The 15,494-nt window shown below is 33.9% G+C and overlaps 1 protein-coding gene across 1 annotated transcript; it reads left to right on the top strand.

Annotated features, from left to right (window-relative positions):
• Positions 1 to 1,833: 1,833 nt before the first annotated feature.
• LOC125475677 (GDSL esterase/lipase At1g71250) lies at positions 1,834 to 3,669 on the top strand. Its single transcript, XM_048580673.1, has 5 exons — positions 1,834 to 2,104; positions 2,386 to 2,513; positions 2,648 to 2,890; positions 2,993 to 3,245; positions 3,362 to 3,669. The coding sequence occupies exons 1-5, from the start codon at positions 1,834 to 1,836 to the stop codon at positions 3,580 to 3,582; spliced, it is 1,116 nt and encodes a 371-aa protein (XP_048436630.1). The 3' UTR covers positions 3,583 to 3,669.
• Positions 3,670 to 15,494: the final 11,825 nt, after the last annotated feature.

The raw sequence follows: 15,494 nt of genomic DNA, 5'->3' as shown, positions 1-15,494 counted from the left end.
TATAGATTCCTTATCCTAAGAGGTCTCTACCTTGACTGGTATAAATGCACCATTCTAGAGTTCAGCTTTGGTAACACAATTATCGCACACTTATTCTCTTACTTACTTCTTGAGTCTCATAATATTGCTTACTAACTTGACTATCAATAGCCTTGACTGGCGCACCCCCCCTCCTCAGTCTTTGACTACATATGGTTCTTTAATATTTTGCAAGTAAACAAAATTTTCAGTCTCCACCTTCATTGCGATGCGAGAATTTGGTTCCAACACTGATGATCATAAATGTCTACATAGTGCTTTCTTTATTTGTGCCGTCTGGGCCAGGACCAGCTTCACGTGTATGTTCACGTGCACCGTTATGTTCACTTTGGATCTAGAGTAGGTGCTAGCCTTGTCCCTAGATTGCAATAGACAACTAGGACTGGTATGTGAACGCTTTGCGCCAACTTCACGTGATTGTAGTACTAGAACGTAATCCTTATGCACTGAGCTTGTTCGTGTAGTTAATTCTGCATGACTTGTGTGCTTACATGATTTGATAAGCTAGCTTTGCATATTTATTGCTTAACACTATTATATTCGTATACTTAATCTATTACTGTTGTTGTTGGGTACTATTGTTATATACACGAGTAGTAAGAGTAGTTTGGAAATCATACATGTTTTACAGCGAGGATTTACAGCTTTTACAAAAACATTTTTACTAAACTTTGCTTTTTCAGTTTACTCTTCTTTGTTTTTTCGTCCCTCCAGGACTTAGTGGCAGTGCTTTTGTGGCGATGAGGAGTACTGGCAAACGCTAACCTTCCCTTCTGTTAAAGTGGGAAATTCTTCCTTTTATTGTTTAAAGCATCCATTCTTCTAGGATGAGAACATTCCTTACTTTATACTGCACTCTTATCTATGCTCTGACACATATGCTATGTAATAAAGGTTCAGCCCTGTTCACATGCGCACCATTTTTTAGTTATTTTTTATTTTTTATTTATTCACACTTTTCTTATCACCATCTTTATGGCTTTGTCACCTTTTAGGTATTGGCCATCAAGTCATGAATTGGATGTCTAGATAAACATTTTGGATCTGGGTGTGTCACCTGAAACTCATTAGGTCCCTTAAGGAATCTGACCTTGAGTAAAAGGTTCAATTTCATTCAAGGTAACAAAAGAGGAGTATATAAATCAGTAGTGCATGGCAAATTTGCAATTATCATATATTACATAACGTGAATATATATATATATAAAAAAAAAAAGGGTGAAGAAAACTTTGAGTCAACAATTTAACACATACACAAAATCAAGAAGAAGAAACTAAATAGTTGAACACCATAACAAGAAAACGCAGATTAAACCCAAAAATGACTGCGTTTTGGATTAGAAATATACCTACCTATTATGTATTTGATGGTTGCAAAATTCTTCTAGCGAAAACCAATTCCAGTCTCCGAATGATATGATATGATATGATTACAATGCAAGGGGTGGGTCCACGTAACTTACGTGAAAGGGATGAGGAACTACATGTTATATGAGCTCATTTCATTCATATTCATAACACGCAAAGAAGCAAACGCATAGAAGATAAAAACGGAAAAAAGGACGTCAAAAAGACATTCCCAAGTCCCAATGTTTGAAGAAAAGCATGGTTTTCTGGCTTTCCAATTACTTTCATTCCATATATATATATGCATATCCATATTTAGCTGTATCGTCAGTATGCATGGATCATATGATCAAGCTATCACCTCCATCCTATTCCTTTCCAATTTTCCATATATGTTAATTAGTAATAGGAATAGGAATATATTTTTACAAACTTGTTGTGAGTTGCGATGAGAAATATTATTACGGTTTTGCTGCTGGTTCTGCTTGTGCAGTGCTGCTGCTCAAATACTGGGGCAACCTCGACGACGACTACTAGTAGTAGTGTGGAGTCAGCGCAGGTTCCAGCAATGTTTGTGTTTGGGGACTCATTGATTGATGTTGGCAACAACAACTTCCTCAACTCCCTTGCCAAATCCAATTATTATCCTTATGGCTGCGATTTCAGGGCAGGCCCTACTGGCAGATTCACTAATGGAAGAACTTTTGTTGATCTCCTTGGTTCGTACCAATTTTACTTAACCTACCTGGCTAATTTTTCATTATTTAATTAGTTCTATGCATATCCCTAAAACCCATATATACGTCTCACCTTGATTCTTATTTGAATATAAGTGATTCCTGTTTAGGTTAATGCCAGTATGAATACAACATATTCAGCTAGGGATTTGTTTGATAACACAAGTCAAAATCGAATGTTATCCCTTATATTCTCATGTCAATGATATCATGGCTATATATATAATATGGTGTTGGCTATACATACATTGTGGAATTTGCAGGGAATTTGCTGGGTCTCCCATATGTTCCAGCCTACGCTGATCCTAATACAAAAGGTACCAGAATGCTTGGGGGAGTAAATTATGCTTCAGCAGCTGCTGGCATACTTGATGAGACAGGCCAACACTATGTACGTACTATTTACGTACTGTATGAACATTATTTAACGTTATATATAATAAGATCAGTCTATTTTATTTACATGTTAATGTTCAATAATTTATTAAATGAATTGTCCTCGTGAAAATGAAAATTGTGACACAGGGAGAACGGTATAGCCTGAGTCAGCAAGTATTGAACTTTGAGAGCACCTTGAATCAGTTCAGATCGATGATGAGTGGAACCAACCTGACCCAATACCTGGCAAAGTCCATAGCAGTTTTGGCGTTTGGGAGCAATGACTACATCAACAACTACCTCTTGCCTTCCCTCTATACTTCCAGCTACCTCTACACTCCTCCTGCCTTCGCCAACCTTCTCCTTAATCGCTATACTCGACAAATTCTGGTACTACATACATTATGCCAACCAGTTCACTATTTCAACTACTATCGTCTATGAGACTTGAAGTCAATGATAAATATGATTTTTTTGTGAAATTAAATGCAGGCTTTGCACAGTGTAGGATTAAGAAAGTTTGTGCTAGCAGGAATTGGGCCACTGGGCTGCATCCCAAACCAAAGAGCCACAGCGGCCCAGCCCGAAAGATGCTTGGACTATGTGAATCAAATCCTTGGTACCTACAATGAAGGCCTCAGATCACTCGTCAACCAACTCAACACCAACCATCCTGATGCCATCTTTGTCTACGCCAACACCTATGGTGCTTTTGGTGACATGCTCAATAATCCTGCCCCCTACGGTAACAGTTGTTGACTATATACATATTCGTTCATTACATTACGTTACGTTTGATACCCATTTAGTTTTTTGAGTTTTTAGTGATACCGAATCAAACCGTGGGGTTGGCACTGGCAGGGTTCAGTGTGATTGATAGGGGATGCTGTGGAATTGGGAGGAACAGAGGGCAGATAACATGCCTGCCTTATGCAGTTCCATGCTCTAATAGAAATCAATACATGTTTTGGGATGCATTCCACCCAACAGAAGCTGCAAATGCCATCCTTGCTTGGCGGGCTTATAGCGGCCCACCCTCTGATTCTTATCCAATCAACGTCCAGCAAATGGCTCTCATCTGATCTGATGATCACCATGCTGCACTATCAGTTTCTTCTTTTTCCTTTAGTTTTTTTATCTCAAGCTATGATGCCACTTGAGAATCTTTGTTGCCGTTTGTTTGTTTGTTTGTTTTTTTCTCAAAGAAGAAAAGCATTTAAATAGAAAAGTCTCCAATTTTAACTATTCTAAAATTGAGAATAAACAACATTAACTTTTTCAGAATTACGAACAAAAACTGAAACTTAAAAATAATGGTCATGATTGCAATTGATCTTCTACCACAATGGTGAAGAAAAGTGTTGTCCTTACACTACATCATGAGTTCGAATCTCGTCAGCTCACTAATCTAACATCTAATCTAACAAATCTGGTGTTTAATTAAATGTTAAGAAAATAATAATGAATGAGTTTGACAAGGAATGATAGATGAGAAGAATGAGTATGAGATAAACAACGTTCCTCGTGTTAATTACTTACAAGACTCACCTACTATTTCAAGACATGCTACTTCCAAATGATTCCTTAGTTTTTTGCAACCAAAATAAAGAGTTTTTATTATTAATAATCCTTGAAATTGACCTATATCCTGACTTTGATCTCTTAATTTCAAAATTAATTAATATCGTACCCAAAATTGATTACATCACATCAATTTGGTCCTTACCATTACAATATGTTAAATTTTAGGGTAAAGTACAAAAAACTACCTCAACTATTGATGTCACGACACTTTCATACCTCATCTTTTAAAATTGATAATGTCATACCACATCTTACGAATTTGTGCAAATGTTATTCCTTCCATTAGTCTGCCACGAAACCTTTCGTCCCTTCCACCCCCTCCCCCCTTCTCTCTTTCTCCCCATCTTCATCTTCTTCCCTGCTTAATCTTCAACCAAAAAAAAAAAAAATTTGAAAACCCATCAACCCCCCCCCCCCCCCCAAAAAAGAAAAAAAAACAAATCCAACCCCCTGCAATCCAAAAAGAAGAAGAAGGAGGAGGAAGAAGAAGAAGAAGAAGAAGAAGAAGAAGAAGAAGAAAAAAAAAAAAAGAAAACCCGTTTGCCAGGCCGATTCTGCAGGTGGAGAACTTGGGAGCGAAGAAAATGGGGGGGCGGGGGGTGGGGGAGGAATGGGTGTGTATTTAAGGAGTGGGGTGTGTAGAGGAGGGAAGAGGGTGGGTGCGGGGGAAGACAACTGGTTTGTTTTTGTTTTTTTTTTTTTTTTCCTTTCTAGGTTGCAGCAGATAGGGGAAAAAGAGAAAAGAAAATGAAGATGGGGGAGAAGAGAGAGGGCGTCCGGGGGGGGGGGGTGGAAGGGACAAAGTTTTGTGTATTTTTTTTTCTGCGCGTAGAGGGGAAGTTTTGTTTGGTTTTGTTTTTTTTTTTTAACTTTTCTTTATTTTTTAATATTTAAAAATATTAAATGATTTTTTTAGTTTGTAATAATATTTTATTAATTTTTTAATAGAAAATGCGTCTTGAATCAAGCCACGTCAGCATTTAACTGAGAAATTAACAGAAAAACCAACGGAGGTATGACATTGACATAAATTCGTAAGATGATGTATGTCATTGTCATTTTAAAAAGACGAGGTATGAAAGTGTCGTCAGACCAATAATTGAGGTAGTTTTTTGTACATTACCCTAAATTTTATTTGGTCCTTTCCATTGCAATCTATTTAATTTTCTATTAATGTATTGACATGACAAACAAGTGAGACCCATTGCTCCAACAGTACGATGCCACAGTAGATTATATAAAAAAAAAATTAATTCTTTAAATTATTAAAGTTCTAAAATTTATTTAAAAATGGAATAAGGAAAAAAGAAAAAAGAAAAAAGAAAATAAAAAGGGGAAATTTCACATCGCTCGTAACCTAGGGCATTGCTGTGGAGGCGTCGACGTTGCTATCTTGGACGAAGACCTTCAACTGGTGGTGGCAAAGTGCGGTACTGGCTGCAAATGAGGAGACATTAGAAACTCATTTTCAGAATTTCGGGTGAGGAGGAGTACTACTCACTCATGTCCGGCTTCTTAAGGAATATCTTGGTTGAAGTTGAACTGAGCAGTTTAAAATTTCAGAAGGGGCAAAATTTGTTGTGCAATAAACAAGGTTTTTGAGCCAATTTCCAATTCGCAGGAGAGAAGCTTTAAATTTAAGCTTGTAATAACCATCCTGAGGGTAGGTTTATTGAAGCTTTAGGAAAGGAGATGAAACAGCCGCAAATCGAAAAAAGCAAACGGAAAAGAGGAGGGAAGAGGGTGGGTGCGGAGGAAGACAACTGGTTGTTTTTGTTTTTGTTTTTTTTTTTTTTTTTCTAGGTTGCAGCAGATAGGGGAAAAAGATAAAAGAAAATGAAGATGGGGGAGAAGAGAGAGGGCGTCCCCCGGGGGGGTGGAAGGGACAAAGTTTTGTGTATTTTTTTTTCTGCGCGTAGAGGGGAAGTTTTGTTTGGTTTTGTTTTCTTTTTTGTTTTTTTTTTTAACTTTTCTTTATTTTTTAATATTTAAAAAATATTAAATGATATTTTTAGTTTGTAATAATATTTTATTAATTTTTTAATAGAAAATGGGTATTGAATCAAGACACGTCAGCATTTAACTGAGAAATTAACAGAAAAACCAACGGAGGTATGACATTGACATAAATTCGTAAGATGATGTATGTCATTGTCATTTTAAAAAGACAAGGTATGAAAGTGTCATCAGACCAATAATTAAGGTAGTTTTTTGTACATTATCCTAAATTTTATTTGGTCCTTTCCGTTGCAATCTATTTAATTTTCTATTAATGTATTGACATGACAATCAAGTGAGACCCATTGCTCCAACAGTACGATGCCACAGTAGATTATATAAAAAATAATTAATTCTTTAAATTGTTAAAGTTCTAAAATTTATTTAAAAATGGAATAAGGAAAAAAGAAAAAAGAAAATAAAAAGGGGAAATTTCACATCGCTCGTAACCTAGGGCATTGATGTGGAGGCGTCGGCGTTGCTATCTTGGACGAAGACCTTCAACTGGTGGTGGCAAAGTGCGGTACTGGCTGCAAATGAGGAGACATTAGAAACTCATTTTCAGAATTTCGGGTGAGGAGGAGTACTGCTCACTCATGTCCGGCTTCTTAAGAAATATCTTGGTTGAAGTTGAACTGAGCAGTTTAAAATTTCAGAAGGGGCAAAATTTGTTGTGCAATAAACAAGGTTTTTGAGCCAATTTCCAATTCGCAGGAGAGAAGCTTTAAATTTAAGCTTGTAATAACCATCCTGAGGGTAGGTTTATTGAAGCTTTAGGAAAGGAGATGAAACAGCCGCAAATCGAAAAAAGCAAACGGAAAAGAGAATAGAGTGGGTCTGCATTCAGATTTTCTGTTTGGTTATTGGGAGTGGGCGAACGAGAAAATAGAGCTAAACCAAACGAAAATGAGATGACCAGTAGCTTTTCCCAGTTCCAAGTCTTGCTCAGTGACGATACCTTATATATATATATATATATATATATATATATATATATATATATATTTTATTTTCTTAATGGTTTTAAAAATTTTAAGAAACTTTTCAAAAAATTATATTCTTTATAATCAACGTGGCACCGTATTATAGAAGCAATGGGACTCCATATCAGCACATCAACAGAAAATTTAACGTATTGTAATGATAAAACTAAATTAATGTGCGGTAGTCAATTTCAAGAATTACTGATTGATTTTTAAATTGAAGGATAAAAGTGAGAATATAGGTCAATTTTAAAAACCATTTATGATAAAAACTCCAAAATAAATATACATTAAAACAAATATCTAGCCTTTTTATTCCCCTTCCAAGACAATTGTAAAACAAACATGATTTTTTTTTTTTCACAAGAAGCCCTACATTAGGCCTGGCAATTTCTGACACGACCCGATAACCCGACACGACACGACACGAAATTAACAGGTGTTTGGGTCGACACGATAACGAATCGGGTCTTATCGGGTAACCCGATAAGCACCTGTTAAGATAACGGGTCGGGTCGGGTATACACGTGGGTAAACACGATACACGATAAGCAGAATATTATTTTTATAATTTTATAACCCCTAAAAAAATATTGTAATAATTATATACATTAATTTTACAATTTTATACCCCTAAAAATTATAATAAATATATATATATATATATATATATTAAATTAACTATAAAATTTATAATAATTATAATAATTATATATACTATAATAATTATACCCCCAAAATATTAAGTCTATCTATACTAATTATATTATATATATATATATATATTAAATTTTATAAAAATTATAATGCATATTAATTAATAATTTAATATGCATGATCATGCATTTGCCAACTTGCCGTCCTTTTTGGAAAAAAAAAATGGAGGGAAAATGAAAATGTTAAGAAAAGTTGAAAATAAAACAAAAAAGTGAGGGAATTAGGGAAAGATGTTGGAGGGAAAAGTGAAAATGATAAGAAAAAGTTGAAAAGGAAACAAAAAAGAGAGGGAAAAATGAAAATTAATAGAAGTGGTGAGAAATTTTTTTTTTTTTTTAAGTTATTAACTTTTTATCACACATATGACTGTCATGACATATCTCACTATTTTTATAATGAACACGTGACACGTGATGTATGTACTATTCCGTGTACCAGTCAATTATAATTTATACGTACAAAATAAATAGATTTAAATCTACTTAATAAATATATATATACACACACACACACGGAACTTGATTGATGGCATACGAATTCTCCAAAACTAATTTCAACGATCCAAACCGTCAAAATTGTTTGTATATGCTTGGAGATCATATCAGCAAAAATTCACAAAAAAAAAACATTCAGAGATCAAGTAACGGAACAAAGCTTTTCAACGGTTATAAACGAAAAATCACGATTTAACGGTTATTTTAACTCCGATTTTGATGATTTTTTATAACTACACTTCTTGACCCTATATGAATACAATGAATGAATTCGATCTTCAATTTAAAATATTTACACAAGTGGATACCACAAAATCTTATGTTATACTTAATAAAAGTATAAATAAACTCTAAGTGTTAGTCAATCTATCGTTTTACGAATTCTCCAAAACTAATTTCAATGATCCAAACCGTCAAAATTGTTTGTATATGCTTGGAGATCACATCAGCAAAAAATCACAAAAAAAAAACATTCAAAGATCAAGTAACGGGACAAAGCTTTTCAACGGTTATAAACGAAAAATCAAGATTTAACGGTTATTTTAACTCCGATTTTGATGATTTTTTATAACTACACTCCTTGACCCTATATGAATACAATGAATGAATTCGATCTTCAATTTAAAATATTTACACAAGTGGATACCACAAAATCTTATGTTATACTTAATAAAAGTATAAATAAACTCTAAGTGTTAGTCAATCTATCATTTTACGAATTCTCCAAAACTAATTTCAACGATCAAAACCGTCAAAATTGTTTGTATATGCTTGGAGATCACATCAGCAAAAAATCACAAAAAAAAAACATTTAAAGATTAAGTAACGGGACAAAGCTTTTCAACGGTTATAAACGAAAAATCAAGATTTAACGGTTATTTTAACTCCGATTTTGATGATTTTTTATAACTACACTCCTTGACCCTATATGAATACAATGAATGAATTCGATCTTCAATTTAAAATATTTACACAAGTGGATACCACAAAATCTTATGTTATACTTAATAAAAGTATAAATAAACTCTAAGTGTTAGTCAATCTATCGTTTTACGAATTCTCCAAAACTAATTTCAACGATCCAAACCGTCAAAATTGTTTGTATATGCTTGGAGATCACATCAGCAAAAAATCACAAAAAAAAAACATTCAGAGATCAAGTAACGGGACAAAGCTTTTCGACGGTTATAAACGAAAAATCAAGATTTAACGGTTATTTTAACTCCGATTTTGATGATTTTTTATAACTACACTCCTTGACCCTATATGAATACAATGAATGAATTCGATCTTCAATTTAAAATATTTACACAAGTGGATACCACAAATCTTATGTTATACTTAATAAAAGTATAAATAAACTCTAAGTGTTAGTCAATCTATCGTTTTACGAATTCTCCAAAACTAATTTCAACGATCAAAACCGTCAAAATTGTTTGTATATGCTTGGAGATCACATCAGCAAAAAATCACAAAAAAAAAACATTCAAAGATCAAGTAACGGGACAAAGCTTTTCAACGGTTATAAACGAAAAATCACGATTTAACGGTTATTTTAACTCCGATTTTGATGATTTTTTATAACTACACTCCTTGACCCTATATGAATACAATGAATGAATTCGATCTTCAATTTAAAATATTTACACAAGTGGATACCACAAAATCTTATGTTATACTTAATAAAAGTATAAATAAACTCTAAGTGTTAGTCAATCTATCGTTTTACGAATTCTCCAAAACTAATTTCAACGATCGAAACCGTCAAAATTGTTTGTATATGCTTGGAGATCACATCAGCAAAAAATCACAAAAAAAAAAACATTCAGAGATCAAGTAACGGGACAAAGCTTTTCGACGGTTATAAACGAAAAATCAAGATTTAACGGTTATTTTAACTCCGATTTTGATGATTTTTTATAACTACACTCCTTGACCCTATATGAATACAATGAATGAATTCGATCTTCAATTTAAAATATTTACACAAGTGGATACCACAAATCTTATGTTATACTTAATAAAAGTATAAATAAACTCTAAGTGTTAGTCAATCTATCGTTTTACGAATTCTCCAAAACTAATTTCAACGATCCAAACCGTCAAAATTGTTTGTATATGCTTGGAGATCACATCAGCAAAAAATCACAAAAAAAAAACATTCAAAGATCAAGTAACGGGACAAAGCTTTTCAACGGTTATAAACGAAAAATCACGATTTAACGGTTATTTTAACTCCGATTTTGATGATTTTTTATAACTACACTCCTTGACCCTATATGAATACAATGAATGAATTCGATCTTCAATTTAAAATATTTACACAAGTGGATACCACAAAATCTTATGTTATACTTAATAAAAGTATAAATAAACTCTAAGTATTAGTCAATCTATCGTTTTACGAATTCTCCAAAACTAATTTCAACGATCCAAACCGTCAAAATTTTTTGTATATGCTTGGAGATCACATCAGCAAAAAATCACAAAAAAAAAAATTCAAAGATCAAGTAACGGGACAAAGCTTTTCAACGGTTATAAACGAAAAATCACGATTTAACGGTTATTTTAACTCCGATTTTGATGATTTTTTATAACTACACTCCTTGACCCTATATGAATACAATGAATGAATTCGATCTTCAATTTAAAATATTTACACAAGTGGATACCACAAAATCTTATGTTATACTTAATAAAAGTATAAATAAACTCTAAGTGTTAGTCAATCTATCGTTTTACGAATTCTCCAAAACTAATTTCAACGATCAAAACCGTCAAAATTGTTTGTATATGCTTGGAGATCACATCAGCAAAAAATCACAAAAAAAAAACATTCAGAGATCAAGTAACGGGACAAAGCTTTTCGACGGTTATAAACGAAAAATCAAGATTTAACGGTTATTTTAACTCCGATTTTGATGATTTTTTATAACTACACTCCTTGACCCTATATGAATACAATGAATGAATTCGATCTTCAATTTAAAATATTTACACAAGTGGATACCACAAATCTTATGTTATACTTAATAAAAGTATAAATAAACTCTAAGTGTTAGTCAATCTATCGTTTTACGAATTTTCCAAAACTAATTTCAACGATCCAAACCGTCAAAATTGTTTGTATATGCTTGGAGATCACATCAGCAAAAAATCACAAAAAAAAAACATTCAAAGATCAAGTAACGGGACAAAGCTTTTCAACGGTTATAAACGAAAAATCACGATTTAACGGTTATTTTAACTCCGATTTTGATGATTTTTTATAACTACACTCCTTGACCCTATATGAATATAATGAATGAATTCGATCTTCAATTTAAAATATTTACACAAGTGGATACCACAAAATCTTATGTTATACTTAATAAAAGTATAAATAAACTCTAAGTGTTAGTCAATCTATCATTTTACGAATTCTCCAAAACTAATTTCAACGATCAAAACCGTCAAAATTGTTTGTATATGCTTGGAGATCACATCAGCAAAAAATCACAAAAAAAAAACATTCAGAGATCAAGTAACGGGACAAAGCTTTTCGACGGTTATAAACGAAAAATCAAGATTTAACGGTTATTTTAACTCCGATTTTGATGATTTTTTATAACTACACTCCTTGAAGGCAATAGATCAAGCCAAAGTTCCAATATAATTTCATGATGTTCGATGTAAATTGAAGATTTTGTAAATGGAGGTGTAAACTTTTAAGAAAGACTTACAATCTTAAAAACAAAAACTCTTTATCCTTGCACATTTAATATTTGTAATAGATTAGTAGTGTATGTATTATTTTTTTTTATTAGGCTTTCATTTTCGAGTGTAGATATAGTACTTGAACGAGAAATGTTTTAATGTTTTCAAGTAATATTTATGTCGCAATGTGTGGTATGTGCAAATTGTAAAAAAATATATTTTTTTCTTAACGGGTCATAACGGGTCATAACGGGTCGGGTCACTTTACCCGTTGGGTAAAGTGACACGACCTGTTAAGGACCCGTTAAGATAACGGGTGTGACACGACACGACCCGTTAAGATAACAGGTGTTACACGAAAACGACACGAACACGACAGACACGACCCGTTTGCCAGGCCTACCCTACATTTAGCAACGAGTGCCAACCATTTAACTTTGAAAAGGCAAAAGATGTTTAGTTAAAAAAATCTAGGATTCTAATTACCTGAACAAAAAAATTTAAACGATTACTTTTGTTGGGGTGAGTCAATGTGTTTTAGGAATTCAATTATGTTGGCTTGAGTTAGTGTACCTAAAATAGAGATTCAATGTACCAGATATCCTTGTATATATATTTCCTCCTTGAGAGAAGAATACAACCCAACAATTCAAAATGTAAAATCCTCATATTGTTATACACTTTTATCTTGATATCAAAGCAAGTTTCAACCTGTCTCTTCCCCAATAAAACTCTAAACCCAAAAAACCTATTCTTGCCGTGTAGCTTCCTTGGCTTCCAACTACCTAAACTTGTTGATTGTCTTGTGTTTTGGACAATCAATCCTATCCAAAACCAAAATTTACTCAGTGTTGCTTTGTATTTTTAAGCAGAACAAAAATCGTATTCTTGGTTGCGTCGCTGAGTCCAATTCAATGAACCTAGGAAACTTGAGAAGAATAATTTGGTTGCGTCGCTGAGTCCAATTCAATGAACTTAGGAAAATCTGAGAGTTAATTAGTGTTGTTCACAATTAATTTGGGGCATTGTCATTCATGGTTTATAGGAAGAATAACTGGAAATCGATTTGTATGCATATGTTTCATGAATGGAGAAGAATCCTCTAGCTATCCTCTTACCCATATTTCATTCATAACTTAATTTACTTGCTGCCCTTTACTTTTGTTTTAATTAAATTCGTCCAAAATCCCCCTAGTCATCGTTTAGATGTTAGTTTAACTTAGTTTTTAGTTTTACAAGTTTAATGTGTGTTGATTAGCATCCCTTCTAATCCCCGGAATAGAACGATCCCTATTTACTCATACTACAATTGCATAATTTATAGGGTTTAATTTGTGTGTTAGTTTCTACCACATCAAATTTTGGCGCCATTGCCGGGGATTAGCAAAATTGCTAATTGGAACCTTTGTTTCTGTTCATGTCTTTTCTTGTGTTTCTAATTTTGTTTTGTTTTGTTTTCTTTGTTTTAGGTACTAGTTTATGACTCAAAGTTCTCAACCTGTCCGTGGGCATATATTGGAATTTGACGACGATTTTGAACGAACTTTGAGAAGGAAAATGAAGCAGCTAGAATTCAATCCACCTAGTTCTAGTTCCGAATCCGAATTTGAAACTGAAATTGAAACGGAGTTGGAAGAGGAATAAGACATAGTTGTTGACAATTGAACAATCAAGGAACTTTCAGCCTCAGGATTGGACAATGTCGTTCCCCTTTGCATTCAATACCATGCGGCAATTCAAGGCAAAACTGATCAGTTTGAACTGAAGTCTAGTTTGTTGCATCACATTCCCAAATACCATGGGCTGTCCATGGAAGATCCAAACAAGCATCTTAAGGAATTTGAAGTAGTATGCTCGAGTATGACACCAATTAATGTAGAAGGGAATATTTTGGAGATGAAAGCTTTTCCATTCTCTCTTTTGGAAAAGGCTAAAGATTAGCTCTTTGAATTAGCACCTGGAACCATCACCTCTTGGGAAAGCATAAAGAAATCATTCGTAGAGAAATTCTTCCCAACTTCAAGAGTCATTCTTTTGAGGAAGAGAATTAGTGGAATTCAACAAGGCCAAGGAGAATCCTTTCCAGCGTATTATGAGTGTTTCAAGACTTTAGTTGCATCTTGTCCACAACATCAACTGAAATAGGAGCTTTTAATTCAATATTTCTATGAAGGACTACTTCCACTTGAGAGACAAATGCTTGATGCTTTAGCAGGAGGTGCTTTAGTTGACAAAACCCCAGTTGTTGCGAAGATTTTAATAGCGAATCGAGCCTTGAATGCACAACAATATGAATGAGTTGGAGAAAGAAAACATTCACGTCCAATCCAAGTCAATCATTGTCAATCCATTGTCAATTTAGAGAACAAGGCAAACTCCCTAGTTCAACCATTGTCAATCCAAAGGAGGTTTTGAAACTGCTAAGGCTATTACCTTGAGAAGTGGTAAAGAAATTGGAACCAATCCAAAAACATCCAAGCAAAGCCAAAAAGAGGACGAACAACTACTGCCCGAAGAAGAAGTGGTGGACAAGGCCACGGTAAGAGAAGAACAATCATTGCCGCAGCTTTCTAAGGCTCCTATGCCACCCAATTTAGGTAAGGTCGGTTCGAATTCAATTCCTTCTAACCCTATTCCACCAAATGTGCCCTTCCCTCTCAAGTTTATGCAAAATAAGAAAGAAGTGAATGAAAAAGACATCTTAGAAACCTTTAGGAAGGTACAAGTCAATATCCCACTTCTTGATGCAATAAAGCAAGTTCCAAAGTATGCTAAATTTTTGAAAGAGCTTTGTACAACAAGAAGACGAATCTTGGACAAGGAAGTGGTACGGGTAAGTGAGAATGTTTCTATAGTTTTGCAAAAAAGAACTGCCACGTAAATGCAAAGATCCAGGTAGTTTCACAATCCCTTATGTTATTAGTAATACCAAGTTTGAACATGCTATGTTAGATTTAGGTGCTTCCATTAATGTCATGCCTTACTCTATCTATGCATCTATGAATGTAGGAGAGCTTAAAAATAATGGTGTTATTATTCAATTAGCTGATTGTTCTAATGCATATCCGAAAGGAGTTTCGGAAGATATTTTGGTGCAAGTTAACCACTTGATCTTTCCAGCAGCTTTTTATGTGCTTGAGATGGAAGATTGGGCCCATTCTACACCATTGCCAATCTTACTTGGAAGACCTTTCATGAAAACAACCCGAACCAAGATAGATGTGTTCAAGGGGACATTAACAATGGAATTTGATGGCGATGTCATTGACTTTAATATTTTTGACGCTATAAGGTATCCTATTGATAATAATTCTTGTTTTTCTATTGATGTATTTGATTCTTTGGCGCAGGAATATCTTGAATTCTTAAATAAGGATGTCCTTAAAACAACCATTGCTAAAGGAATTGGCCTCAAAACCAATATGGCTAGGCTTAGTCATGCAACAACTGTCGATATGGTGGCTACCCTTGAGTCTTTGCTACAACATATTGGTAAGTCTCCAATCCCAATTCCAATTTCCG

The sequence above is a fragment of a genome, unplaced genomic scaffold, assembly GCF_019419815.1.
Source record: "Pyrus x bretschneideri cultivar Hongxiangsu unplaced genomic scaffold, Pyrus_bretschneideri_v1 Contig16, whole genome shotgun sequence".
NCBI lineage: Eukaryota > Viridiplantae > Streptophyta > Magnoliopsida > Rosales > Rosaceae > Pyrus > Pyrus x bretschneideri.
The sequence above is the reverse complement of the archived record's forward strand: the minus strand, read 5'-3'. Positions and strand labels throughout refer to the sequence as shown.